General features: G+C 41.9%; 1 protein-coding gene across 1 annotated transcript in view; it reads right to left on the reverse strand.

Moving 5' to 3' along the window:
• Nucleotides 1-15,763: 15,763 nt before the first annotated feature.
• LOC141264426 (uncharacterized) overlaps nt 15,764-23,410 on the reverse strand; it is a 199,598-nt gene continuing 191,951 nt past the window's right edge. The window contains exons 2-3 of the mRNA XM_073676713.1: nt 17,376-17,507; nt 15,764-17,288 (exon numbers count right to left, since the gene is read on the reverse strand). Coding sequence (XP_073532814.1) covers nt 16,514-17,288; nt 17,376-17,434 — 834 coding nt within the window. The 5' untranslated portion in view covers nt 17,435-17,507 and the 3' untranslated portion in view covers nt 15,764-16,513. The remainder of the gene's footprint in view (nt 17,289-17,375; nt 17,508-23,410) is intronic.

Raw genomic sequence — 23,410 nt, forward strand, 5'->3', positions numbered from 1 at the left:
CTTTAAATGAGGTGTGTCCAAACTTTTGGTCTGTACTGTATATATGTGTAGATATATATAATATATATATCACACCTTCTCACCCCCCCATCTGACCTATTTAAAAATATCTCCCGAATCCGCACATTTCTCAACCACAAATCTGCAAAAAAACTAGTGCACGCCCTCATCATCTCCCGCCTCGACTACTGCAAACTCCTGCTCTGTGCCCTTCCTTCTAACAATCTCGCACCCCTCCAATCTATCCTCAATTCTGCTGCCTGACTAGTCCACCTGTCCCCCCTGCTATTCCCCGGCCTCTCCTCTCTGTCAATCCCTTCACTAGCTCCCCATTATCCAGAGACTCCAGTTCAAAACCCTAACCCTGGCATACAAAGCCATACACAACCTGTCTCCTCCATACATCTGTGACCTAGTCTCCTGGTACATACCTGCACGCAACCTCCGATCCTCACAAGATCTCCTGCTCTACTCCCCTCTTATCTCTTCTTCCCACAATCACATACAAGATTTCTCCCGTGCATCCCCCCTACTCTGGAACTCTCTACTCCAACACACCAGACTCTTGCCTACCGTGGATATCTTCCAAAGGAACCTAAAGACTCACCTCTTCCGACAAGGCTACAACCTGCAGTAACCACCACTCCATCATACCGCTGCAAGACCAGCTCTACCCCGACCTACTGTATCCTCACTCACCCTTGTAGATTGTTAGCCCTCGCGGGCAGGGTCCTCTCTCCTCCTGTACCAGTCGCTGACTTGTATTGTTCAAAATTATTGTAATTGCTTGTGCTTTGTATACACCTTTCACATGTAAAGTGCCATGGAATAAATGGCACTATAATAATAAATAATACCTATAATTTACTATTGCAGGCAAAGGCCTAATAATGGCATTCAGGCCCACTATGTATGGAAGTATTTTAGGCTCTAATAGGCTGGCTGTGAATCTTACAGAAACAGACATAATACATTGCCATACTGAAGTATAACAGTGTATCATATGAGTGATCAGACAATTCTAGTACCCTGCTGAGAAAATAGTTTGTTTGTTTTTTTTGTGCAGAAAAATGGGGTTGTTATTTTGGCTATCAAAATGAGATTGAAGCAAATCTAATTACAAAAAAAGGCTACAAATCAGTAACTTAGAATGATGGGTAACATAAATTTTAATGCATTTATGAAGTCTGCTGCCTGTGGCAAAATCCCAAGTTTGCACAACTGTGCCTCAATTTGTATCCATGGAAAATTGACCAAGGTGTCAGCAAATTGCGAAACTTCTAGTGTCACTTCTAAATTAGGGCCATGACCCTTTTGTGATGTTATCATGACTAGTGGGTGTTATCCTGGATCCCTAGCCATAATCAGATCTCGCTTTGCTAGTGTTACGTCCATACCTGTGCCCACACTCTCCCTTCTGTTATGTTGCGGGGTGGCTCCACACCTTTGCTGTGTTTGATGCAGTGCGACAGTACAACAGCTGATTTTTGAAACTTGTGGTATCGTACAGACAGGGTGCCTGGGGGTTCTGCTAATCAATGTTGGGGCGTGGTTAGACTAGCATGCATGAGGCCAGTTGTGCTGTAGTGAACATCTTCTGCTGATAAAACACTGAATGTATTGAAAAGCAAAACACAGACTAGTAAGTGGCACATCACTGTAATCAGGCTCTCTTCCACTACATCACTGTCAAGGGAACATTAGGGACATCACGCAGGTCCCACCTCTGCCACCAATTTGTCATGAACCAGCAAGCTGCTGCCTCCATTCATCAGGACAACTACGCAGTTGACTGACGAGTCATGGACGAGAATAAATAAAAGAAATGCACTAAACCTGTGTCACCAAAATGGCACAGATCGTAGTGGAAGGAAGCATTCCTTTGTTAGGGAGACTGTGCAGAACCACAGCGAACTGTCTCTTCCAGGACTGACAATGACAAAAATGTAAACCTCTAATTTGTTAGATAAATACCCCGCCCACATACCTCTCCTCAGTGAGATTTTAATGGGGGCTGGTCAGGGGATGTGGCTAGGGTCCCAAAAATTTAAAGATATCCATCTTTTAGGATATATCCCCACCTGGAGGTCCCAGGCAGGAGAAATTAATCTCATTCTTCCTATTATGATTTTAGCTTTCCATACATAGGAAATATGGCATATATAATGTGAACCATCTGACAGATTTTAATTTTGGACTGATACAGCCATTGCCCAGTGATGTAAGTTAATGAATTATGTTCACCACTTTGTCACTACTCCGGAAATATGACTGCTGTAACTATAGGATCCTTGCTGTTCATAAAAATACCCAATATTCATAATTCGGTATATGAAGACAGCAGTCTGTTTGCAGCACTCTGTAAATAGGGAGGCTAGGGATATAAATCTGTCGCCTTCCACATTCTTTTGCAAGCTGTGCCTGGAATTTGTGACTGTGATTCATCAGAGAACCAACTTTAATTACCTTTTTGCAGCAGGGGGGGTCTCAGCTGAATACAGGTCATGTGGAGGTTAATACAGGGGCATGTAAAAGTTTGGGCACCTCTGGTCAAAATTACTGTTATTGTGAACAGTTAAGCAAGTTGAAGATGAAATGATCTCTAAAAGGCCTAAAGTTAAAGATGACACATTTCCTTTGGATTTTAGGAAAAAAAAATTATTGCAATATTTTTTTCATTTTAAAAATTACAAATGGAAAATGGTCCGATGCAAAGGTTTGGGCACCCTTGGAGATTTGTGTGCTCAGATAACTTTGATCAAGGTTTCAGACCTTAATTAGCCTATTAGGGTTATGGCTTGTTCACTATCATCATTAAGAAAGGCCAAGTGATGCAAATTTCCCAGTTTTATAAAAAACCCAGCCTCTCTAACCTTGTGCCAAAAAAACAGCAGCCATGGGTTCTTCTAAGCAGCTGCAAAGCACTCTGAAAATGGTGTAGGCCTACAAAGCAGGAGAAGGCTAAAAAAAGATAGCAATGCATTTTCAAGTTGCCCTTTCCTCAGTTCGAAATGTAATTAAGAAATGACAGTTAACAGGAACAGTGTAGGTCAAGATAAGGTCTGGAAGACTAAGCAAAATTTCAGTGAAAGCTGCTCATGGGATTGCTAGAGAGGCAAATCAGAACCCCTCCTTGATTGCAAAAGACATTCAGAAAGATTTTGTTATGATCTGCTACAAGCACTAAGGAAAGACAGGAGATCTGTCCCTACAATAGAACTAAACTGGATCCCTACGATGTAACGGGGAACCTGATCCTGCGATCAGACCCGCTAAAGTCCTTGGCTAGTTTGTACGAAGACCTATAGATGCAAGGGAGGGATCCCTACAAGAACTAGGGACTGGGATAAAGTTGGACACCTCCTAGCAGAAATTGTAGCAGTAAAAGACAAACACACAACATAGAACATAGAGGTCAGAAGACCTAGCAAAACTAACAGAGAAAGGTAACAGAGTACCAAGCTAGCTCAAGAGTAGAAAATACAATGAAGTCCAGCAAGGCCAGGAGGGCGGAGCCAGATAAAATAGGCAAAAATGGTCATGTGACCAGCAAATTAGAAAAAACCTAACAGGAGAGTTCTAACAGTACCCCCTCTTCTAAGAGGATCCTCCGGATCCCCTAGGACCGGGCTTATCAGGAAACCTCCTGTGAAACGCTCTGACAAGTCTGGAAGCAGAAACATCATCCGCCCTCACCCATGAGTTATCCTCGGGTCCGAAACCCTTCCAAGCGACGAGATACTGCAAACTCCCTCTATACCGTCTAGAATTTAGGATGCGGGAAATTTCATATTCCCCGTCCTTCACCACCGGAGGAACAGTGGCAGAGGCGTCACCAACCGACACATCAGCTTTTTTCAACAGAGAAACATGAAACACCGGATTAATCTTCCATGAGGTAGGAACCTCCAACCTAACAGCAGATTGGTTAACTATCTGAAGCACCTTAAAGGGCCCTACAAACTTGGGACCCAATTTTTTCGAAGGAATCCTCAATCGCAGATTCTTAGAGGACAACCAAACCATGTCACCAATAGCAAACAAAACCTCTTGCCGTTTCCTATCAAAGTACCTCTTAGATTTTTTGTTAGGCTCCTGAAGATTATCACGCACATCCGTCCAAACTCTCTCCAAATCACCGGAAAAACTCTCCTCCTCAGGCACAGCCAATACCAATTTGGAGAATGACCCAAAAGACGAATGTGCGTGATAATCTTCAGGAGGCTAACAAAAAATATAAGAGGTACTTTGATGACCGGCTGCGCGCAGCAGAAGTATCCCGACCGGTGGCGCCGCTCCCCGGTCCTCCCTTCACACTTGCCGTCGGGAGATCAGCGGCCCTAGCCGCTGATCTCCCAACGGTAGCCGCATGGAGGTCAGCGGCGCTGCCGGTCGGGGTACTTCTGCTGCGAGCAGCCGGGAGATGACCGGCTAGCACCGGTCATCTCCCGGCTGCATCGCCGCTGACCTCTGTGCAGAGCGGTGTTTAAATTTGGCGCCAATATCGCTGATTGGCGGCCGCGACTAATCAGCGAACCGCTGCCTGTGCGGGTACTTCCACTGCGAGCAGCCGGGAGATGACCGCCTGCTCGCAGCAGAAGTATCCTGACCGGCGGCGCCGCTCCCTGGTCCTCCCTTCACAGCCGGTCATATCCCAGCTGCATCGCCGCTGACCTCCATGCGGCAGATGAGCCGCTAACGGCTGCCATCTTGTTCTGAAATCCCGCGTCGCTGATTGCCGCGGCCGCACCAATCAGCGACGCGGGATTTCCTGGACAGAAGGACAGACAGACGGGATAAGCCGATTATATAGTAGATAATGCCCTTGATAGTATGAAACTGATTGCTGAAGGCAGTGGAAAAAACAATGGTAGGGGGAGAATCCGATTTTAGTGTTTTCCCTGGTCCAGAATGAATCAAGCATTTGAAAAAGTGCATAATATTTCACGTGATAATTTTTTATATGGTACAGGGAAAACACTAAAATCGGATTCTCCCCCTACCATTGTTTTTTCCACTGCCTTCAGCAATCAGTTTCATACTATCAAGGGCATTATTCAGAAATATTTATCAGTGGTAAATCAAGACAACCGCCTTCGTACAATTCTAGATGGTGGTTGTCAGGTGGTAGCTAAAAGAGGCAGATCACTTGGTGATATGCTATCGCCCAGCCTGACACGCAATGTAAAATCCCCCTCACCTTGGCTTTCAGCTACCGTTTTTTACAAATGTGCACTGAGCAGATGCAATGTATGTCAGTATGAGGATAATAAGAAACACACTTTCAGTTCTTCTGAGGGTGAGTCATATTCTATCAAAACATTCATTCATTGTGAAACCAGTCATGTAATCTGCTGCATACATTGCAAAATCTGCAATTTACAATATATAGGTTACACCACACGTAAACTCAAAAAAAAGGATAGCTGAGCATATTGGTAACATCAGCAGTGGTAACTCTGGTTATTCTGGGGCAGTTAAACATTTTAGCACATTGCATAGAGGAGACCTTTCCTGTTTGTCTTTTTTTGGGATTGAAAAAGTTGATCATTCCATTCGGGGGAGGCAGCTGGCAGAAACAATTAGCTATAAGAGAAGCCTACTGGATATTGACCTTGGACACTAAATACCCCCGGGGCATGAATTTCAAAAATGACCTATTTTTTATTTATTAGTGATTGTGATTATTTTTTATATATATATATTTTTTTATACTGCTTGTTTAACAGTGATGTTGAAACACTGATTGCTAGGCTGTGTAATGCCGTTTGTCGATTTTTGTGCCTGATTCCATTTTTTGTGTTACTGGCTGCTTGGCTGCGTATCTGATTTCATCCTGTGTGCTGCTGACTGCCGGCTTCCATTAGTTGCCATTATGTGAATTATTATTGCATTTATATTTGTCCATTCAGAATATTATTGTCATGCTGGATATGTTTTATGAATTATTTATTATTCATTGTACTACATTTATTATCTTATGCTCGTCACCTGTATTGTTTGCAACTTCCTCTGCAGCACTGATTTGAGCTCCACCTACCGTTTTTGCTCATTTATTGCAAGTTTGGTATAAAGTCTGGTCTGTTACATGTTGCCTCAGTCGTCCTATGAATAAGGGTGTTGTATACACCAGAAACGCGTCAGGTTTCTGAGGTTTCATTTTAGCATGTTTTTAGTTTTTTTTCAATAAAGAACAATTTTTAATTATTTCCTGTTGGATGTGCCGGTGGATTTCCCTTTTCTTTTTCATGACCCTGGTACATGCTCTGCATTGCTCTTGCCTGTCTAGTTTGAGATCTGTTTCTGACCTCAGCCCATGTTTAAACTAATCTTGTGTCTGATTCTGTTTCTTTCCCTGACCTCCTGGTTTTGACACCTTTTTGACCATCCTTTTGCAGCCCACTCCATCGCCCAGCAGCCACTTTGTGGATCCACCCCTTGCGCAATCCCTGATTCCTCTATAGGGGTTAAAAGGTGAATCCCTGGTGTCTGCTAGACTGTGTGCAGGGCTGGGTTTATACAAAATGGGACCCCAAATGCTAACATATTGCACCAACACACAGAAACATTTCGGTTGTATACATGTGCTGAGTTCAGGCCATTCGACACTTGTTTCCCGGCCTCTTTACACTGGATGATAAAGAATGACGGGTACAGAACGATCACTAGTAGATCAGTCTGTCCCCATACAATATCATGTTATCAGCATCATATCTGCAGTTTTCACCGGGCGATGTGCTGCTGAGAACAGTGATTTTTGTTCCGGCATAAACAATCCAATCACTCGATGAAGAGGCAGCATTTTGTTAATTTAGTATAATGCACCTCATAGTCATCCACATAGAATAATGCACACCCCATAGTCCTCCATACAGTATAATGCACTCCCCATAGTCCTCCATACAGTATAATGCACTCCCCATAGTCCACAATAGAGTATAATGCAGTCCCTATATAGTACATATAGTATAATACACACCCCATTGTCCTTGATAGAGTATAATGTAACCCCCATATAGTACATATAGTATAATGCACTCCCTGTAGTCCTTGATAGAGTATAATGAAGCCCTCATATACTATAATATACTCCACATAGTCCTTGATAGAGTATAATGCAGCCCCCATATGGTATAGTGCAGCACCTATATGACATAATGCAGCCCCCATACAGTATAATACACACCCATAGTCCTCCAGTATTATAGCCACCACATACTCACTGTTTTTTTTTTTTTTTTTAAATACATTACTCACCTCTCCCTGTTCCCCCTCCTGCTCCGGTCTCTGCAGCACAGCTCCATTGCCCGACACAGCATGGCGTGATGAAGTGATGTCATCACGCCTGCTGTGTCAGACGCAGTAGGGGAATGATGGGAGAGAGAGCGTCACCTGATGCTTCCTCTTCCATCATTGCTTTCAACTGTATCGGCCAATATAGTTGAACGTGCGATGCCAGGCATGGAGTGTGAGCCGGCCCTGGCATCGGGCCCTCCTGACTCACGGGCCCCACAGCAGCTTTGTGGTCTGCTGCATTTAGCGACACGCCATTGGCAGGGGGCTCATGGGAGAGTGGGGGCCCTAGGCAAATACCTAGTTGGCCCGTCCTAATGCCGGACCCAACTGTGTGGCTAGTGCTAAGCCTGTTCATGGAATTTTTATTAAGAGCTGCCAGGCTACCACTCACAGAGCCACCATAACAGCTAGTTTCCAGGCTTATTAAAAAAAAGCTTACTGTTAGTTTTTTAGTCTTTTTTGCAGATTGATTCTTATAAAAAGTGGAATCAGCATGACTGGTATTTAGTGAGTATGGAACTATATAACAATAATGACGACATAAGTTTAAATAACGATTTTGTGTGCATAACCCAAGTGCGCTTTGCTTGAGGTCACGAACAGATGGCTGAACATTTTCCTAGAGGATTTTTTGGTAGACAGCAGAATTCATGGTTCCATTTACCATAGCAAGTCTTCCAGATCTTAAAGCAGGAAAACAGCCCCAGACCATCACACTACCACCACCATAGTTTACTGTTGGTATGATGTTCCTTTTCTGAAATGCTGTGCTACTTCTATGCAAGATGTAATGGGACATACACCTTCCAAAAATTTCAACGTTTTGTTTCATCATTCCACAGAGTATTCTCCCAAAAGTCTTGGCGATCAAGATGTTTTCTGGCAAAACTGAGATGATCCTTTATGTTCTTTTTGCTCAGCAGTGGTTTTCGACTTCAAACTCTGCCATGCATGCCATTTTTGCCCAGTCTCTTTTTTATGATGGAGTCATGAACACTGACCTTAACTGAGGCAAGTGAGGCCTGCAGTTCTTTTTATGTAGTTCTGGGGTCTTTTGTGACCTCTTGGATGAGTCATCTCTGCTCTCTTGGGGTAATTTTGGTTGACCGGCCACTCCTGGGAAGGATCACCACTGTTCCATGTTTTCACCATTTGTGCATAATGGCTCTCACTGTGGTTCGCTGGAGTCCCAAAGCTTTAGAAATGGCTTTATAGCCTTTTACAGACTGATAGATCTCCATTACTTTGTTTCTAATTTTTTCTGAATTTCTTTGGAAAGCATCATGATGTCTAGCTTTTGAGGTTCTTTTGATCTACTTTGTCAGGCAGGTCCTATTTAAGTGGTTTCTTGATTGAGAACAGGTGTGGAAGTAATCAGGCCTGTGTGTGGCTAGGGAAATTGAACTCCGCTTCCCAAAAGATATGATAAACCACAGTTAATTTATGTTTTAAGGGGAGGAGCAATCAGTTTTTCACACAGGGCCCTGTATGTGTGGATTTCTTTTTCCCTTAATAACAAAGACCTTCATTTAAAAACTGCATTTTGTGTTTATTTTTGTCTAATATTTAAATTTGTTTTGTGATTTAAGTGTGACAAACATGCAAAAGAATAAGAAATCAGAAAGGTGGCAAACACTTTTTTTTACACCATTTTATATTATATGGTGCATAATAAAGCTACATAATAAATTTACTAAAACCAGCACATGTCTAATAAATATCTACAAGCCTGTAATGTAGTCATCAGCACTCTGTACTGTCTCAAAGGGTTGGTACTTTTGAACGACACCATTGGTTTTACCACATCATGTACTGGAAAACTGAAAAAAAAATTCCAAGGTTTTGCGTTGAAATTGCAAAAAAAAGTGCAATTCCACAGTTGTGTTTTTTTTTTTTTTACCATATTGACTAAATGCTAAAACTGACCTGCCATTATGATTCTCCAGAACATTACGAGTTTGTAGACACCAAACATGTATAGGTTCTTTTTTATTAAGTGGTGAAACAAAAATCCAAAGTTTGTTAAAAAAAAAGTCGTCATATTTTGAGACGTAGCGTCTCCATTTTTCGTGATCTGGGGCCGGGTGAGAGCTTATTCTTGCTCGCCGAGTTGACGTTTTTATTGATACTATTTTGGGTTAGATACAATGTTTTTATCGTCCGTTATTACATTTTATTGCAATGTTGCGGAGGCCAAAAAAAAACGTAATTCTAACGTTTTGATTTTTTTTCTCATTATGCCGTTTACTGATCGGATTAATCATTTTTGTAAACTGTTAGACTGAGCTATTCTGAACGCAGCGATACCAAATATGTTTATATTTGATTTTTTTTAATGTTTTATTTTGAATGGGGCGAAAGGGGGGGTGATTTAAACTTTTATATATTTTTTAATATTTTTAAAAACATTATTTAACTTTTTGCATGCTTCAATAGTCTCCATGGGAGACTAGAAGCTGTGATCATCTGACCGCCTGTGTGTAGCAGAAATGCTCACTGGCCATGAGCGCCGACCGCTATGCGGCGCTCCTAGCATCCTGGCAATGACAACCGCAGGGGTCTCCTGCAGACCCTGGGTTGTCATGCCAACCCATCGGGGACTCGCGGTCATGTGACACTGAAGCCGATGGGCGGGACTAGTGACGTCCTTCCACCGCGGCCATGTTAAATGCCGCTGTCAGAGATTGTCAGCAGCATTTAGCATGTTAACATCCCGCGGTTGGATCGCGATTCCACCCGCAGCTTTTAGGGGCACATGACAGCTGATCAGATCAGCTATCATGTCCCCGGAAAGGTGCGGGCTCCGCGCTGGAGCCCACGCCAAAGTGAGAGACTCGCCGTGTGCCGTACATGTATTGCACTAAGCACTTTATATTAGGCTCTTGTATATTATACCTTATTTAACCTTGTTGAAACTGCATATTGGCGTTTGATTGTGGATCTAGGTTTAGGGCATTATATTCAATATTCAGATAATGGAAAGGTGTTCATAGTTGCATTATGCACTTTACTTAGCCTACACTGCACTTTATCTGTTAATATCTAGATATCCCTTACACCTGCATTTTTTACCCTGATCATCTTGTATCGCAATCGACATCTAACCATATGTACATTTGAATGGTTCCTCATATGGGATCATTGCTGCCAATTCTTACACTGCATAAGGACCTCTAGGCTATGATATACTTATACAGTTCCACGTTGATTATACGGGCTCTCCCCGTATATTTTATGTAAAAAATTTTTTTTAAATATATTTCTCGAATAAAACAAATGATTTTAATATATTCTAAGCATATCTCTTTTTTAAACCCGGGAATACCAGAATCCTGGGTTGTGAGGTTATATTTAGTTTGAAGTCTTATGCAATAATCATGATATTAGGCCATATGTGTTAATTGCGTTTTTATAAAATATCTGCCTTTATATAGTTCATTTTCCAGCATGAAAGACAGTATATGAGTAGTACTGAACAGTTATAATGATAGTACTAATGATATAGTGATGCAATTTAATTTCTAATACATGCGTATGCTGATCTGTATTACGGAAGTTTATCGGTATACTATGCCTACATTCGCATGGCAAGCCAAAGTATTCATGTGTTCTTAAAAAGATGAGTATGTCGCTACAAGACAATTCTAGACACTTAGAAGTGACTTGGCTCACTTGAGAACAAAGAATCTTGTAGCGATGTCCTCCTTGGGAAAAACATAACCAATCCTTTCCATCAACATCCAGCTCAGCTAAAATCATTGGGGATGGCCCAAGTAATGTGTATGGTCGTTGTACTGTAAATATATTGCCACCCACCATTTTTCTGCTTACTGTTTTTCACTAGAACTATTATATCATATGAAGCTGTTTGTTTTGTTTTTTAAACTATTACTGATCTTTTACGTTCGCATGCAGACAAAGGGGAACTGCAGATGTTACTTTCACCAATAAGATATATTGTAGAAAATATGAAGCTTTGTAATTTCAGTTGATACATATTTTACATGATGCATATAAAAGAAAGTATCCTTGTCTTGCTTATGAGTTTGGTCATTAACTATCTTATCTCTCATAATCTTTCAACTCTTGGAGATGACCCGATTTCCCGACTAGCTTCAAAAGCAATTCCATTGTCAGAAGTGAGCAAAGAGGGAAGGACACTGACAATCACAAGCTAGCGCATAGGATGACAGATAACTTGGGTGATAACCGCAGGCATGTGACAGCTATCAGCGTAAAGTAAATATTCAAATTATGCCATAAACTGATAATGACACCTAGATCTGTAAAACAGTGTATAGTACCTAGAAGAAAAAGCCTTGTTGGCCTTGACCAGTGCTCACGACCATACGCTTGTTCATAAGTATGTAGAATTTCATACTGCATCTAATATAAAAATCTGTAACTTTCTTTACATTTAAATGAGCACTCTCATTAAATTTTTTATCCTCTTAATATATTGACTTCCATAAATTCCCCTAAAAACAACTTTTATTATTTAAATATTAAAAAATTACCTGCAAAAACAAACCCCCAATATTCTCTAAGTGATAAACTAATTATTATCCTAAATAGCCGATACATATAATGACGATAATCTAAAAAACATTAAATGGTCCACCATACATTGGGCCTGTTCCCGTATGCTCTCAAATTTATCAAAATTGGACCAGACTCTTTCCCGAAAATAAACCCTACCTAAGCTGCAGAGGTTAGTACCCTATAGATATGACAAATGGCTCCACGATCAACAGTGGCTGACCCTAATGAACCCTATCCTGACTCTAACCAAACAGTAATTTATTTATATATATATATATATATATATATATATATATATATATATATATATATATATATATATATATATATATATATATATATATATAGTACGGGACCAAAAGTTTGGACACACCTTCTCATTTAAAGATTTTTCTGTATTTTCATGACTATGAAAATTGTACATTCACACTGAAGGCATCAAAACTATGAATTAACACATGTGGAATTATATACTTAACAAAAAAGTGTGAAACAACTGAAAATATGTCTTCTATTCTAGGTTCTTTAAAGTAGCCACCTTTTGCTTTGATGACTGCTTTGCACACTTTTGGCATTCTCTTGATGAGCTTCAAGAGGTAGTCACCGGAAATGGTCTTCCGACAATCTTGAATAAGTTCCCAGAGATGCTTAGCACTTGTTGGCCCTTTTGCCTTCACTCTGCGGTCCAGCTCACCAGAAACCATCTTGATTGGGTTCAGGTCTGGTGACTGTGGAGGCCAGGTCATCTGGCGTAGCACCCCATCACTCTCCTTCTTGGTCAAATAGCCATTACACAGCCTGGAGGTGTACTGGGGTCATTTTCCTGTTGAAAAATAAATGATGGTCCAACTAAACGCAAACCGGATGGAATAGCATGCCGCTGCAAGATGCTGTGGTATCCATGCTGGTTCAGTATGCCTTCAATTTTGAATAAATCCCCAACAGTGTCACAAGCAAAGCACCCCCACACCATCACACCTCCTCCACCATGCTTCACGGTGGGAACCAGGCATGTAGAGTCCATCCATTCACCTTTTCTGCATCGCACAAAGACACGGTGGTTGGAACCAAAGATCTCAAATTTGGACTCATCAGACCAAAGCACAGATTTCCATTGGTCTAATGTCCATTCCTTGTGTTCTTTAGCCCAAACAAGTCTCTTCTGCTTGTTGTCTGTCCTTAGCAGTGATTTCCTAGCAGCTATTTTACCTTGAAGGCCTGCTGCACAAAGTATCCTCTTAACAGTTGTTGTAGAGATGTGTTTGCTGCTAGAACTCTGTGTGGCATTGACCTGGTCTCTAATCTGAGCTGCTATTAACCTGCGATTTCTGAGGCTGGTGACTCGGATAAACTTATCCTCAGAAGCAGAGGTGACTCTTTGTTTTCCTTTCCTGGGGCGGTCCTCATGTGAGCCAGTTTCTTTGTAGCGCTTGATGGTTTTTGCTACTGCACTTGGGGACACTTTCAAAGTTTTCCCAATTTTTCGGACTGACTGACCTTCATTTCTTAAAGTAATGATGGCCACTTGTTTTTCTTTACTTAGCTGCTTTTTTCTTGCCATAATACAAATTCTAACAGTCTGTTCAGTAGGACTGTCAGCTGTGTATCCACCAGACTTCCGCACAACACAACTGATGGTCCCAACCCCATTTATAAGGCAAGAAACCCCACTTATAAAACTTGATAGGGCACACCTGTGAAGTGAAAACCATTTCCGGTGACTACCTCTTGAAGCTCATCAAGAGAATGCTAAGAGTGTGCAAAGCAGTCATCAAAGCAAAAGGTGGCTACTTTGAAGAACCTAGAATAGAAGACATATTTTCAGTTGTTTCACACTTTTTTGTTAAGTATTAGTGTTGAGTGAGTATGTTCTATTCTGAGTATGCTCGGGCCGAGCTCCGAGTATTTAAAGCTGCTCGGTGATATGTTTGAATCGCTCCCGTGTGCATGATTTGCAACTGTTTGACAGCTTTATTACATGTGAGGAATGTGTAAGAAATAGACATTCCTCACATGTAATATATCTGTCAAACAGTCGCAAATCATGCACACGGAAGCGATTCAAACATATCACCGAGCAGCTGTAAATACTCGGAGCTCGGCCCGAGCATACTCGGCGAAAGGGTTAACAGAACATACTCGCTCAACACTATTAAGTATATAATTCCACATGTGTTAATTCATAGTTTTGATGCCTTCAGTGTGAATGTACAATTTTCATAGTCATGAAAATATAGAAAAATCTTTAAATGTGAAGGTGTGTCCAAACTTTTGGTCTGTACTGTATATACTATTTCACTTTTTCATTATTTTTGAAAGAAAAGCACCAGCCTCAGAAATCGCAGGTTAACAGCAGCTCAGATTAGAGACCAGATCAATGCCACACAGAGTTCTAGCAGCAGACACATCTCTTCAACAACTGTTAAGAGGAGACTTTGTGCAGCATTCATGGTAAAATAGCTGCTAGGAAACCACTGCTAAGGACAGGCAACAAGCAGAAGAGACTTGTTTGGGTTAAAGAACACAAGGAATGGACATTAGACCAGTGGAAATCTGTGCTTTGGTCTGATGAGTCCAAATTTGAGATCTTTGGTTCCAACCACCGTGTCTTTGTGCGACGCAGAAAAGGTGAACGGATGGACTCTACGTGCCTGGTTCCCACTGTGAAGCATGGAGGAGGAGGTGTGATGGTGTGGGGGTGCTTTGCTGGTGACACTGTTGGGGATTTATTCAAAATTGAAAGCATACTGAACCAGCATGGCTACCACAGCATCTTGCAGCAGCATGCTATTCCATCCAGTTTGCGTTTAGTTGGGCCATCATTTATTTTTCAACAGGACAATGACCCCAAACACACCTCCAGGCTGTGTAAGGGCTATTTGACCAAGAAGGAGGGTGATGGAGTGCTACGCCAGATGACCTGGCCTCCACAGTCACCAGACCTGAACCCAATCGAGATGGTTTGGGGTGAGCTGGACCGCAGAGTAAAGGCAAAAGGGCCAACAAGTGCTAAGCATCTCTGGGAACTCCTTCAAGATTGTTGGAAGACCATTTCCAGTGACTACCACTTGAAGCTCATCAGTAGAAAGCCAAGAATGTGCAAAGCAGTCATCAAAGCAAAAGGTGGCTACTTTGAAGAACCTAGAATATAAGACATATTTTCAGTTGTTTCACACTTTTTTGTTAAGTATATAATTCCACATGTGTTAATTCATAGATTTGATGCCTTCAGTGTGAATGTACAATTTTCATAGTCATGAAAATATAGAAAAATCTTTAACCTTCTTCCGGCTGAGGGGGTACAATTGTAACTATTCCGTTTTAAAATTGCAATAACTTTTTTTCGAAAAGCCGTAGAGGGCTGAAATTTCGTGACATCTCTGCAGTTTTGGTCCAGAATATATTGGCCAAATTTCAATAAAATATCTCCACCCCCTTCCAAGATAAGGGGTCGAGATATTTTTGCATCCATAACAAGCTGCATAGGTACAAATGTACCCTCGTATATTTTGAATGAAGATAATGCAAGGAAAAAAGAATAATATTTTTTTTAATGATAATGCTATTTTATCATTATAAACAAGTAAAAAAACTGTTCATTTACATTATAAAAGAAAATGTAAGAAACTTTTTTTATTGATTTTCTTCGCAAGTAATGCATGTTGTCTTTGCTACCGAGTGTTCATCGCAAATGGGTTTCACACAAACCACACAAGACTTTCTAGTCTTGCGTTGTTTTCGCCTCAGGTCTCGGCAGACATAGCAACTACCAACAACAGGGGAGGGTCCACGACTACCATGAGGTATTTGAGGGCCAGCTGCTGCTTGCGATGCTACCAGAATGCATCGTCCAAGCACCATTTCTACTGCACCTCGAAGAAAATGGTTTCTCATCATCATTCGGTTTGTACTACGATCTTCAATTGCAGGCATACACAGCTGATTTGCGAGATTTTTCAGGAACTTTCTTCGTTGATCCTTTGTCCTGAAGCTTGGATTGTGTTCTCTGTAGATGATGTAGGATGCTAACCCAGTGACGTCAATCATATTGTAGAAAAATGCCTGAGGCCAACGTAATGTTCGTCGTTTCACAGTGTACTCTCCCAACATTTTATCCATAACATCAACTCCGCCTTTTGTTTTGTTGTAGTATTTTATTATCTCTGGCTTGGCTGCTAGTGTCTCTTCAACTTCTCCTGTCATGTGCATAGATGATAGAAGCACGACTGATTTGTTCTTCTTTGGTACATATGAACAGACTGTTGCATCATGATTGTAGGCAAAATTTGTCGAGTTTACAGGCCTTTCTTTGGCAGGCTGCATGTTGCTAGGTAGGAACCTTTTGTTTTTTCTCACTGTACCAACTAGTGTCATGTTCCAGGAGTTCAATACCTTAGCTAGTTCCATGGTTGTAAAGAAGTTATCGGTGGTGACATTTCTTCCAGAGCCTTTATATGAGCTCACTAGGTCCAATACTGTTCGTTCACCAATGTTTACTTGTCGAAGACCATCAGTTGGTTTCCCAGTGTAGAGCTGACCTTGTAATGGGTAAGCGTTTGACGAGTCACAAGCCCAGAAAATCTTTAGGCCATATTTAGCTGGTTTTGAAGGTATATACTGGGTAAATTTAGTATGGCCTCTAAATGGAAATAATTGCTCGTCGACGGTGATACAGTTATATGGCTTGTAGGCTCTCCAGATTTCTGTTCAGCATTGTCCAGATGTCCCATATTGGTGCAGCTTTATCTGTTTGCACACATTCTGCACGTGTATTTTCGTTGTCAAATCTGATAAATCTGAGTATCATCTTGAAGCGGTCAGGAGACAAGGCTGCACGTATAAGAGGCAGAGCAGCAACATTCCACATTTCCTCCAGATTCTCTTTGTTGTCTCTGTGCACACCAGCAGCAATCAGTATGCCCAAAAATGCATGGAGTTCAGTTTCAGTAAATTGCTTGAATGTTTTTTGTGGTGGCCATTCAGAAAAATCAGGAAAACGTTGTACCAGTTCGTTGTTGTAAGCATCACAAACTCTCTTGGCCTTTCGATTCGTTTCTCGTAATATGATGTCACACATCTCGGGAGTCATGATTGACTTGAATAGTTCTTTTGCTGTGTACAGGTTGCTGATTGCTGCAGGGCCACCTCTTTGTCGTAGGACATTACGAGATTTTGTTTGTGCATTTGGCAGTGGATCACTACACCATTGAGTTTTATCCTTAGCAGTCCAAATGTTGCCTGCACTTTGAGGCACAGACTCATCCTCAACACTTTCGTCTGAGTCGTATTCTTTTTCCTGCACTATGACCATTTCTTGTTCAATGTCTGAATCTTCTTCAGTAACATCCACTTGTGGTACATAGTTTTCATCATCAGATGCAACATATGGTTCTTCCTCATGCTCAGAATCAGATTCTTCTAGCATTCGCATTATTTCGTCAGACGTAAATCTGTAAATATGAAAAAATGAAAAATAAATAATTTTCCGAAATACTACGCAATACTACATTATTAGCTTTTCACAAAATGATACTAACCTGCAAACACGTTTTCTTGGATTATGGCGGAAACTAGATCCAGCATCACTATCACTCATGATGACTTGGTAGATGAATTTTGGCTTCGTAATTTAGTTCAGTAACACGTGGCAAGTAGAATGAAACTCCATTCTAAAGTGCAGATAAAAAAGTAAATTATTTCTTGTGATAATTATTTATAAATGTCATTTATATATTATGTAAACCGTATACTGTTTCAGAATTTTCATTCCATCTTCGACTGTTTTTTCGACCCATAGGAAAATTGTAACAGAGCCACCATCTTTATTTTGTGCTGAATATAAGTAAAACATCGTAAAACAATATGTAGATACTAATTATTATCCATTTTTTGTATAAAAATCATACCTATAGTGATAAGTTTCATACAAAATATATGTAAGCCAAGTCCAGGCTCAAAGACAATTTCTGACTGTTCTGTCCCCACATAAGGCGAATGAAGGTATAACTGGCTGTTAGATGCTGTGAGACTTTCCTACCTTCGTATCCAAGAAATTGAAGACTTCACAAGCCTAGAAATGTGTGTGCTCACAGCAATGAGATGAACAGCAAAATGGCTACTGAGAGGAGGAAGGCAGGAAGAGAAGTAGAAGCCACTCCCAGTTTGAATCAACTTAATTGACAGCAACATAAGTGAGCAGTAACAACACTGGCCAATAGATATCAGCATAACATTTGTAGCTGAATGAACTTTAGTTTCTGAAACCAAGTAAAGGAGAAAGTCTTCCCACAGTGGAGGTATATATGAAGGTACAATTATACCTCTGCAGCCTGTTAACGTTGTAAAATTATGCAGCCTGACGAAGGTTAAATGAGAAGGTGTGTCCAAACTTTTGGTCTGTACTGTATATACGATTTCACTTTTTCATTATTTTTGAAAGAAAAGCACATTTTTTTTCAATGAAGCTAACATTAAATGAATCAGAAATACACTCTATACATTGTTCTTGTGGTAAATGACTATTCTAGCTGCAAACGTCTTGTTTTTATTGCAATTTCTACATAGGTGTATAAAGGCCCATTTCCAACAACCACCACTCCAGTGTTTTAATGGTACATTGTGTTTGCTAACTGTGTAAGAAGGCTAATGGATGTTTAGAAAACCCAAGAAACCCTTGCACAAGTATGTTAGCCCAGCTGAAAACGGTTTGGCTGATTTGAGAAGCTATAAAATTGACCTTCATTTGAGCTAGTTGAGAATCTGGAGCATTACATTTGTTTGTTCTCTGAAACTCTCAAAATGGCCAGAAAAAGAGAACTTTCATGTGAAACTCGACAGTCTATTCTTGTTCTTAGAAATGAAGGCTATTCCATGAGAGAAATTGCCAAGAAACTGAAGATTTCCTACAACGGTGTGTACTACTCCCTTCAGATGAGAGCACAAACAGGCTCTAACCAGAGTAGAAAGAGAAGTGGGAGGCCCCGCTGCACAACTGAGCAACAAGACAAGTACATTAGAGTCTCTAGTTTGAGAAATCGACGCCTCACAGCTCCTCAACTGGCAGCCTCATTAAATAGTACACGCAAAACGCCAGTGTGAACGTCTACAGTGAAGAGGCGACTCTGGGATGCTGGCCTTCAGGGCAAAGTGGCAAAGAAAAAGCCATATCTGAGACTCGCTAATAAAAGGTAAAGATTAATATGGGCAAAAGAACACAGACATTGGATAGAGGAAGATTGTAAAAAAGTTTTATGGACAGACGAATCAAAGTTTGATGTGTTTGGATCACACAGAAGAACATTTGTGAGACACAGAACAACTGAAATGATGCTGGAAGAGTGCCTGACGCCATCTGTCAAGCATGATGGAGGTAATGTGATGGTCTGGGGTTGCTATGGTGCTCGTAAAGTGGGAGATTTGTACAAGGTAAATGGGATTTTGAATAACGAAGGCTATCACTCCATTTTGCAATGCCATGCCATACCCTGTGGACAGCGCTTGATTGGAGTCAATTTCATCCTACAACAGGACAATGACCCAAAGCACACCTACAAATTATGCATGAACTATTTAGGGAAGAAGCAGGCAGCTGGTATTCTATCTGTAATGGAGTGGCCAGCACAGTCACCAGATTTCAACCCCATTGAGCTGTTGTGGGAGAAGCTTGACCGTATGGTACGCAAAAAGTGCCCATCAAGCCAATCCAACTTGTGGAAGGGGCGTCAGGAACCATGGGGTGAAATTTCTCAAGATTACCTCAGCAAATTAACAGCTAGAATGCCAAAGGTCTGCAATGCTGTAATTGCTGCAAATGGAGCATCCTTTGACGAAAGCAAAGTTTGAAGGAGAAAATAATTCTTTCTAATAAAAATGATTATTTCTAACTTGTCAATGTCTGGACTATATTTTCTAATCATTTTGCGACTCATTTGATAAATAAAGGTATGAATTTTCATGGAAAACACAAAATTGTCTGGGTGACCCCAAACTTTTGAACGGTAGTGTATATTACAAATCTATGGCCACCAGTCAGAGACATGTATAAAGCCACTATGTGCAGGGTCGAAGCAAGGTATAGGTATAATGTATGATTCAATATATTGGACCAACCACGATACATATAGCAGAACGATAAATGGAAGCAAGGAACTCCCCTGTATCATGCCAAAAAAGCACATAACAAGTGTCCTATAAATAAGAAAGGAAATAAGAAAGGTTCACATGTTCAAGAGACAATCCTTTTTCTTTCAACAGAATGAAAATACAGGTGTCAAAAATCACTTGGCTGTCCACATCATGCGCCTACACGCATTTCTTCTTTTAGGTATTGGTTCATCAGGAGGCCACACTGTACTAAATGGTTCTCAAAATGTAATCACTGTTTTTGTTTAAAAATGTTAAAACAATAACAATTATTGGAAAAAGGAGGCCACGCTGAAGGATAGTGTGTAACGGAGTGATAGTCCTGCTATGGTGTCATCTAGGGGAAATTATCTTCCCATGCATACTGTATATTAGCACCTCTTTGCTAGCGAGGATACACACAGAGCTCTTGATCTCCCTGTAGACCAGCTGACTCTTAGCTAATATAATTATCTACTCACAAAGGATATGCTGTTAGATGTCTGGTGAAATCAGATTTTTATTTAGCAGATCCATAATACAATCCATAACAGCCACCTTAAGGGAATGGAGTAGTGCTCCCTTAATACAGTGGACAACTTACTATGAATGATACATTCTTTTTAGGCTTGGGTTCAAACTGACGTCATTATATGACAGATCCTATATGACAGATCCAAATCGTGCCTGATGGACCTGATTGACTTACAATGAAGTGTTAGGCTATGTGCCCACGATGCAGAAATGCTGCATATTTTTTCCGCTTCTCCCTGGCAGGAAAAACACATGCGGATTTTACATGCATTTTTCCTGCCAGGTAGAAGCGTTTGTCAAGCGTTTTTGCATGCATTTCTGCATGCGGGTTATCAAGCGTTTTTCCAAGCGATTTTAGCATCACTTGGAAAAGTGCTTGACAACTTGGTCACACTATATAAATCCATGCAACCAGCATGGATTCATATAGTGTGACCAAGTAATAGTTAAAAAAAGAAAGAATAAGAATGGTAAAAAATAAAGATTATACTTACCTTCCGATGTCCCCCGGTATTTTCTCCGCTTCGTCTGGTCTGTTGTATGGGTCACGGTGGTGTGAAAGGACCTGCGGAAACGTCATTGAGTTATGTGACAGGTCAAGCGACCACCAACGTCAGCGGTCGCGTGACCTGTCACATGACTAAATGACGTCATGGCAAGTCCTTTCACACCACCGCGACCCATACAACAGACCAGACGAAGCGGAGAAAATACCGGGGGACATTGGAAGGTAAGTATAATCTTTATTTTTTTAGTTTAAATTCTTTTTTTAACAGGTTCTATGGTACCCAAGTCTGGATGAGAGTCTCCTCTTCTCCAGACCCGGGTACCATCCGCACATAGAATCGCATATTATCCGTATGTGCAAATGTACTGACACGGATAATATGCGTTTCAATGCAAGTCAATGGTGGCAATTACACTGCGCGTCCGCAAAATTAATAGACATGCTGCGTATTTTTCCGCAATGATAATCCGCAGCGGAAATTTCCGCAGCATGTGCACAGCACATGAGGATTATCATTGGGGACCATGGGGCACGTATTACCTAGCATTTTTTACGCGTTTTCGCTGCGGAAATTCTGCAGCAAAAACGCTTGAAAAATGTATAGTGGGCACGCAGCCTTAGGGTTTCTTTCATATTGATAACAAGAATAGCATTGCATGATGCACTGTTTATGCTATTAAAGGTTATGGAATCCACGATGGACACTCAAAACATCAGTATTAACAGAACCTTAGGTGCTGTTAATTAATGGGACCATATTTTTTTTTCTGCCACTTGGCCTAATAGCCCTGCATATTTTGATCAGATCTGCTTTAAAGTAGAATTGCTTTATGTTGGGGCACTTTAGCTTGCAGTCCTGGAATACTTTTCCATTAGGAATACTGCTGATGAAACTACATTGATTAATTGTCTGGAAGTAGGATAAAGACTGAGGTTACAAATAGTGTTGAGCCACCCCCGTAGTGTTCGAGTTCGGTTCGGTTCGTCGAACCAGGGCCGGCGTCAGCACCCGGCGCACCCGGGCAAATGCCGGGGCCCTGAGCAGGCAGAGGGGCCCACTGGCGGTCGCGCACCCCGCTGGGCTATGGGCGGAGGTGAGCGGTGTCAGCGCCCGCCTTTCTCCGCCGCTTGCTCAGGGCCCCGGCAGCAGGATACTTACCTCTCCCCGTGCCTCCGCAGATCAGCTGTCTTCCTGCTCTGCGCTTCCTGTGACGTGTCAGGTCAGAGGGTGCGGTGATGTCTTTACACCGCGCCCTCCCCTGAGCCGTCACAGGGAGCGCTGAGCGGGAAGACGCCGACAACGCTGGAGTTCGGACCCGAGCAGCGGGCAGCAGGCAGCGGGCAGCGGGCAGCGGGCAGCAAGCAGCAGGTGAGGAGAAGGGAGGTGAGTATTTGATTTTTTTTTTTAATGTATGGAGGCATGAGGCAGTAGAGAAGGGGGGGGCATCCTGCATGGGGCATTATAAAGAGGGGGGGGGCATCCTGCATGGGGCATTATAAAGGGGGGGGCAGCCTGCATGGAGCATTATAAGGAGGGGGGGCAGCCTGTATGGGGCATTATGTGGGGGGTAACAGCCTGCATGGAGCATTATAAGGGGGGGACAGCCTGTATGGGGCATTATGTGGGGGGTAACAGCCTGCATGCAGCGTTATAAGGGGACCGGTATCCTGTATGGAGCGTTATAAGGGGACCAGTATCCTGTATGGAGTTTTATAAGGGGACCAGTATCCTGTATGGAGCGTTATATGGGGGCCAGTATTCTGTATGGAGCCTTATATGGGGGGCAGTATTCCGTATGGAGCCTTATATGGGGGCCAGTATTCCGTATGGAACCTTATATGGGGGCCAGTATTCCGCATGGAGCCTTATATGGGGGCCAGTATACCGCATGGGGCCTTATATGGGGGCCAGTATTCCGTATGGGGCCTTATATGGGGGCCAGTATTCCGTATGGGGCCTTATATGGGGGCCAGTATTCCTTATGGGGCCTTATATGGGGGCCAGTATTCCGTATGGGGCCTTATATGGGGGCCAGTATTCCTTATGAAGCGTTATATGGGGGCCAGTATTCCGTATGGAGCCTTATATGGGGGCCAGTATTCCGTATGGGGCCTTATATGGGGGCCAGTATTCCGTATGGGGCCTTATATGGGGGCCAGTATTCCTTATGGGGCCTTATATGGGGGCCAGTATTCCGTATGGGGCCTTATATGGGGGCCAGTATTCCGTATGAAGCGTTATATGGGGGCCAGTATTCCGTATGGAGCCTTATATGGGGGCCAGTATTCCGTATGGAGCCTTATATGGGGGCCAGTATTCTGTGTGGAGCGATTCACCGGTTTCTGAGCTATTGTGGAATTTACAATAGATATCACTCATGTAATGTAAGAAGTGAAGTCTTTGCATTG

The sequence above is a fragment of the Phyllobates terribilis genome, unplaced genomic scaffold, assembly GCF_046119375.1.
Source record: "Phyllobates terribilis strain yellow unplaced genomic scaffold, ASM4611937v1 Scaffold_1__5_contigs__length_1240528914, whole genome shotgun sequence".
Classification (NCBI taxonomy): domain Eukaryota; kingdom Metazoa; phylum Chordata; class Amphibia; order Anura; family Dendrobatidae; genus Phyllobates; species Phyllobates terribilis.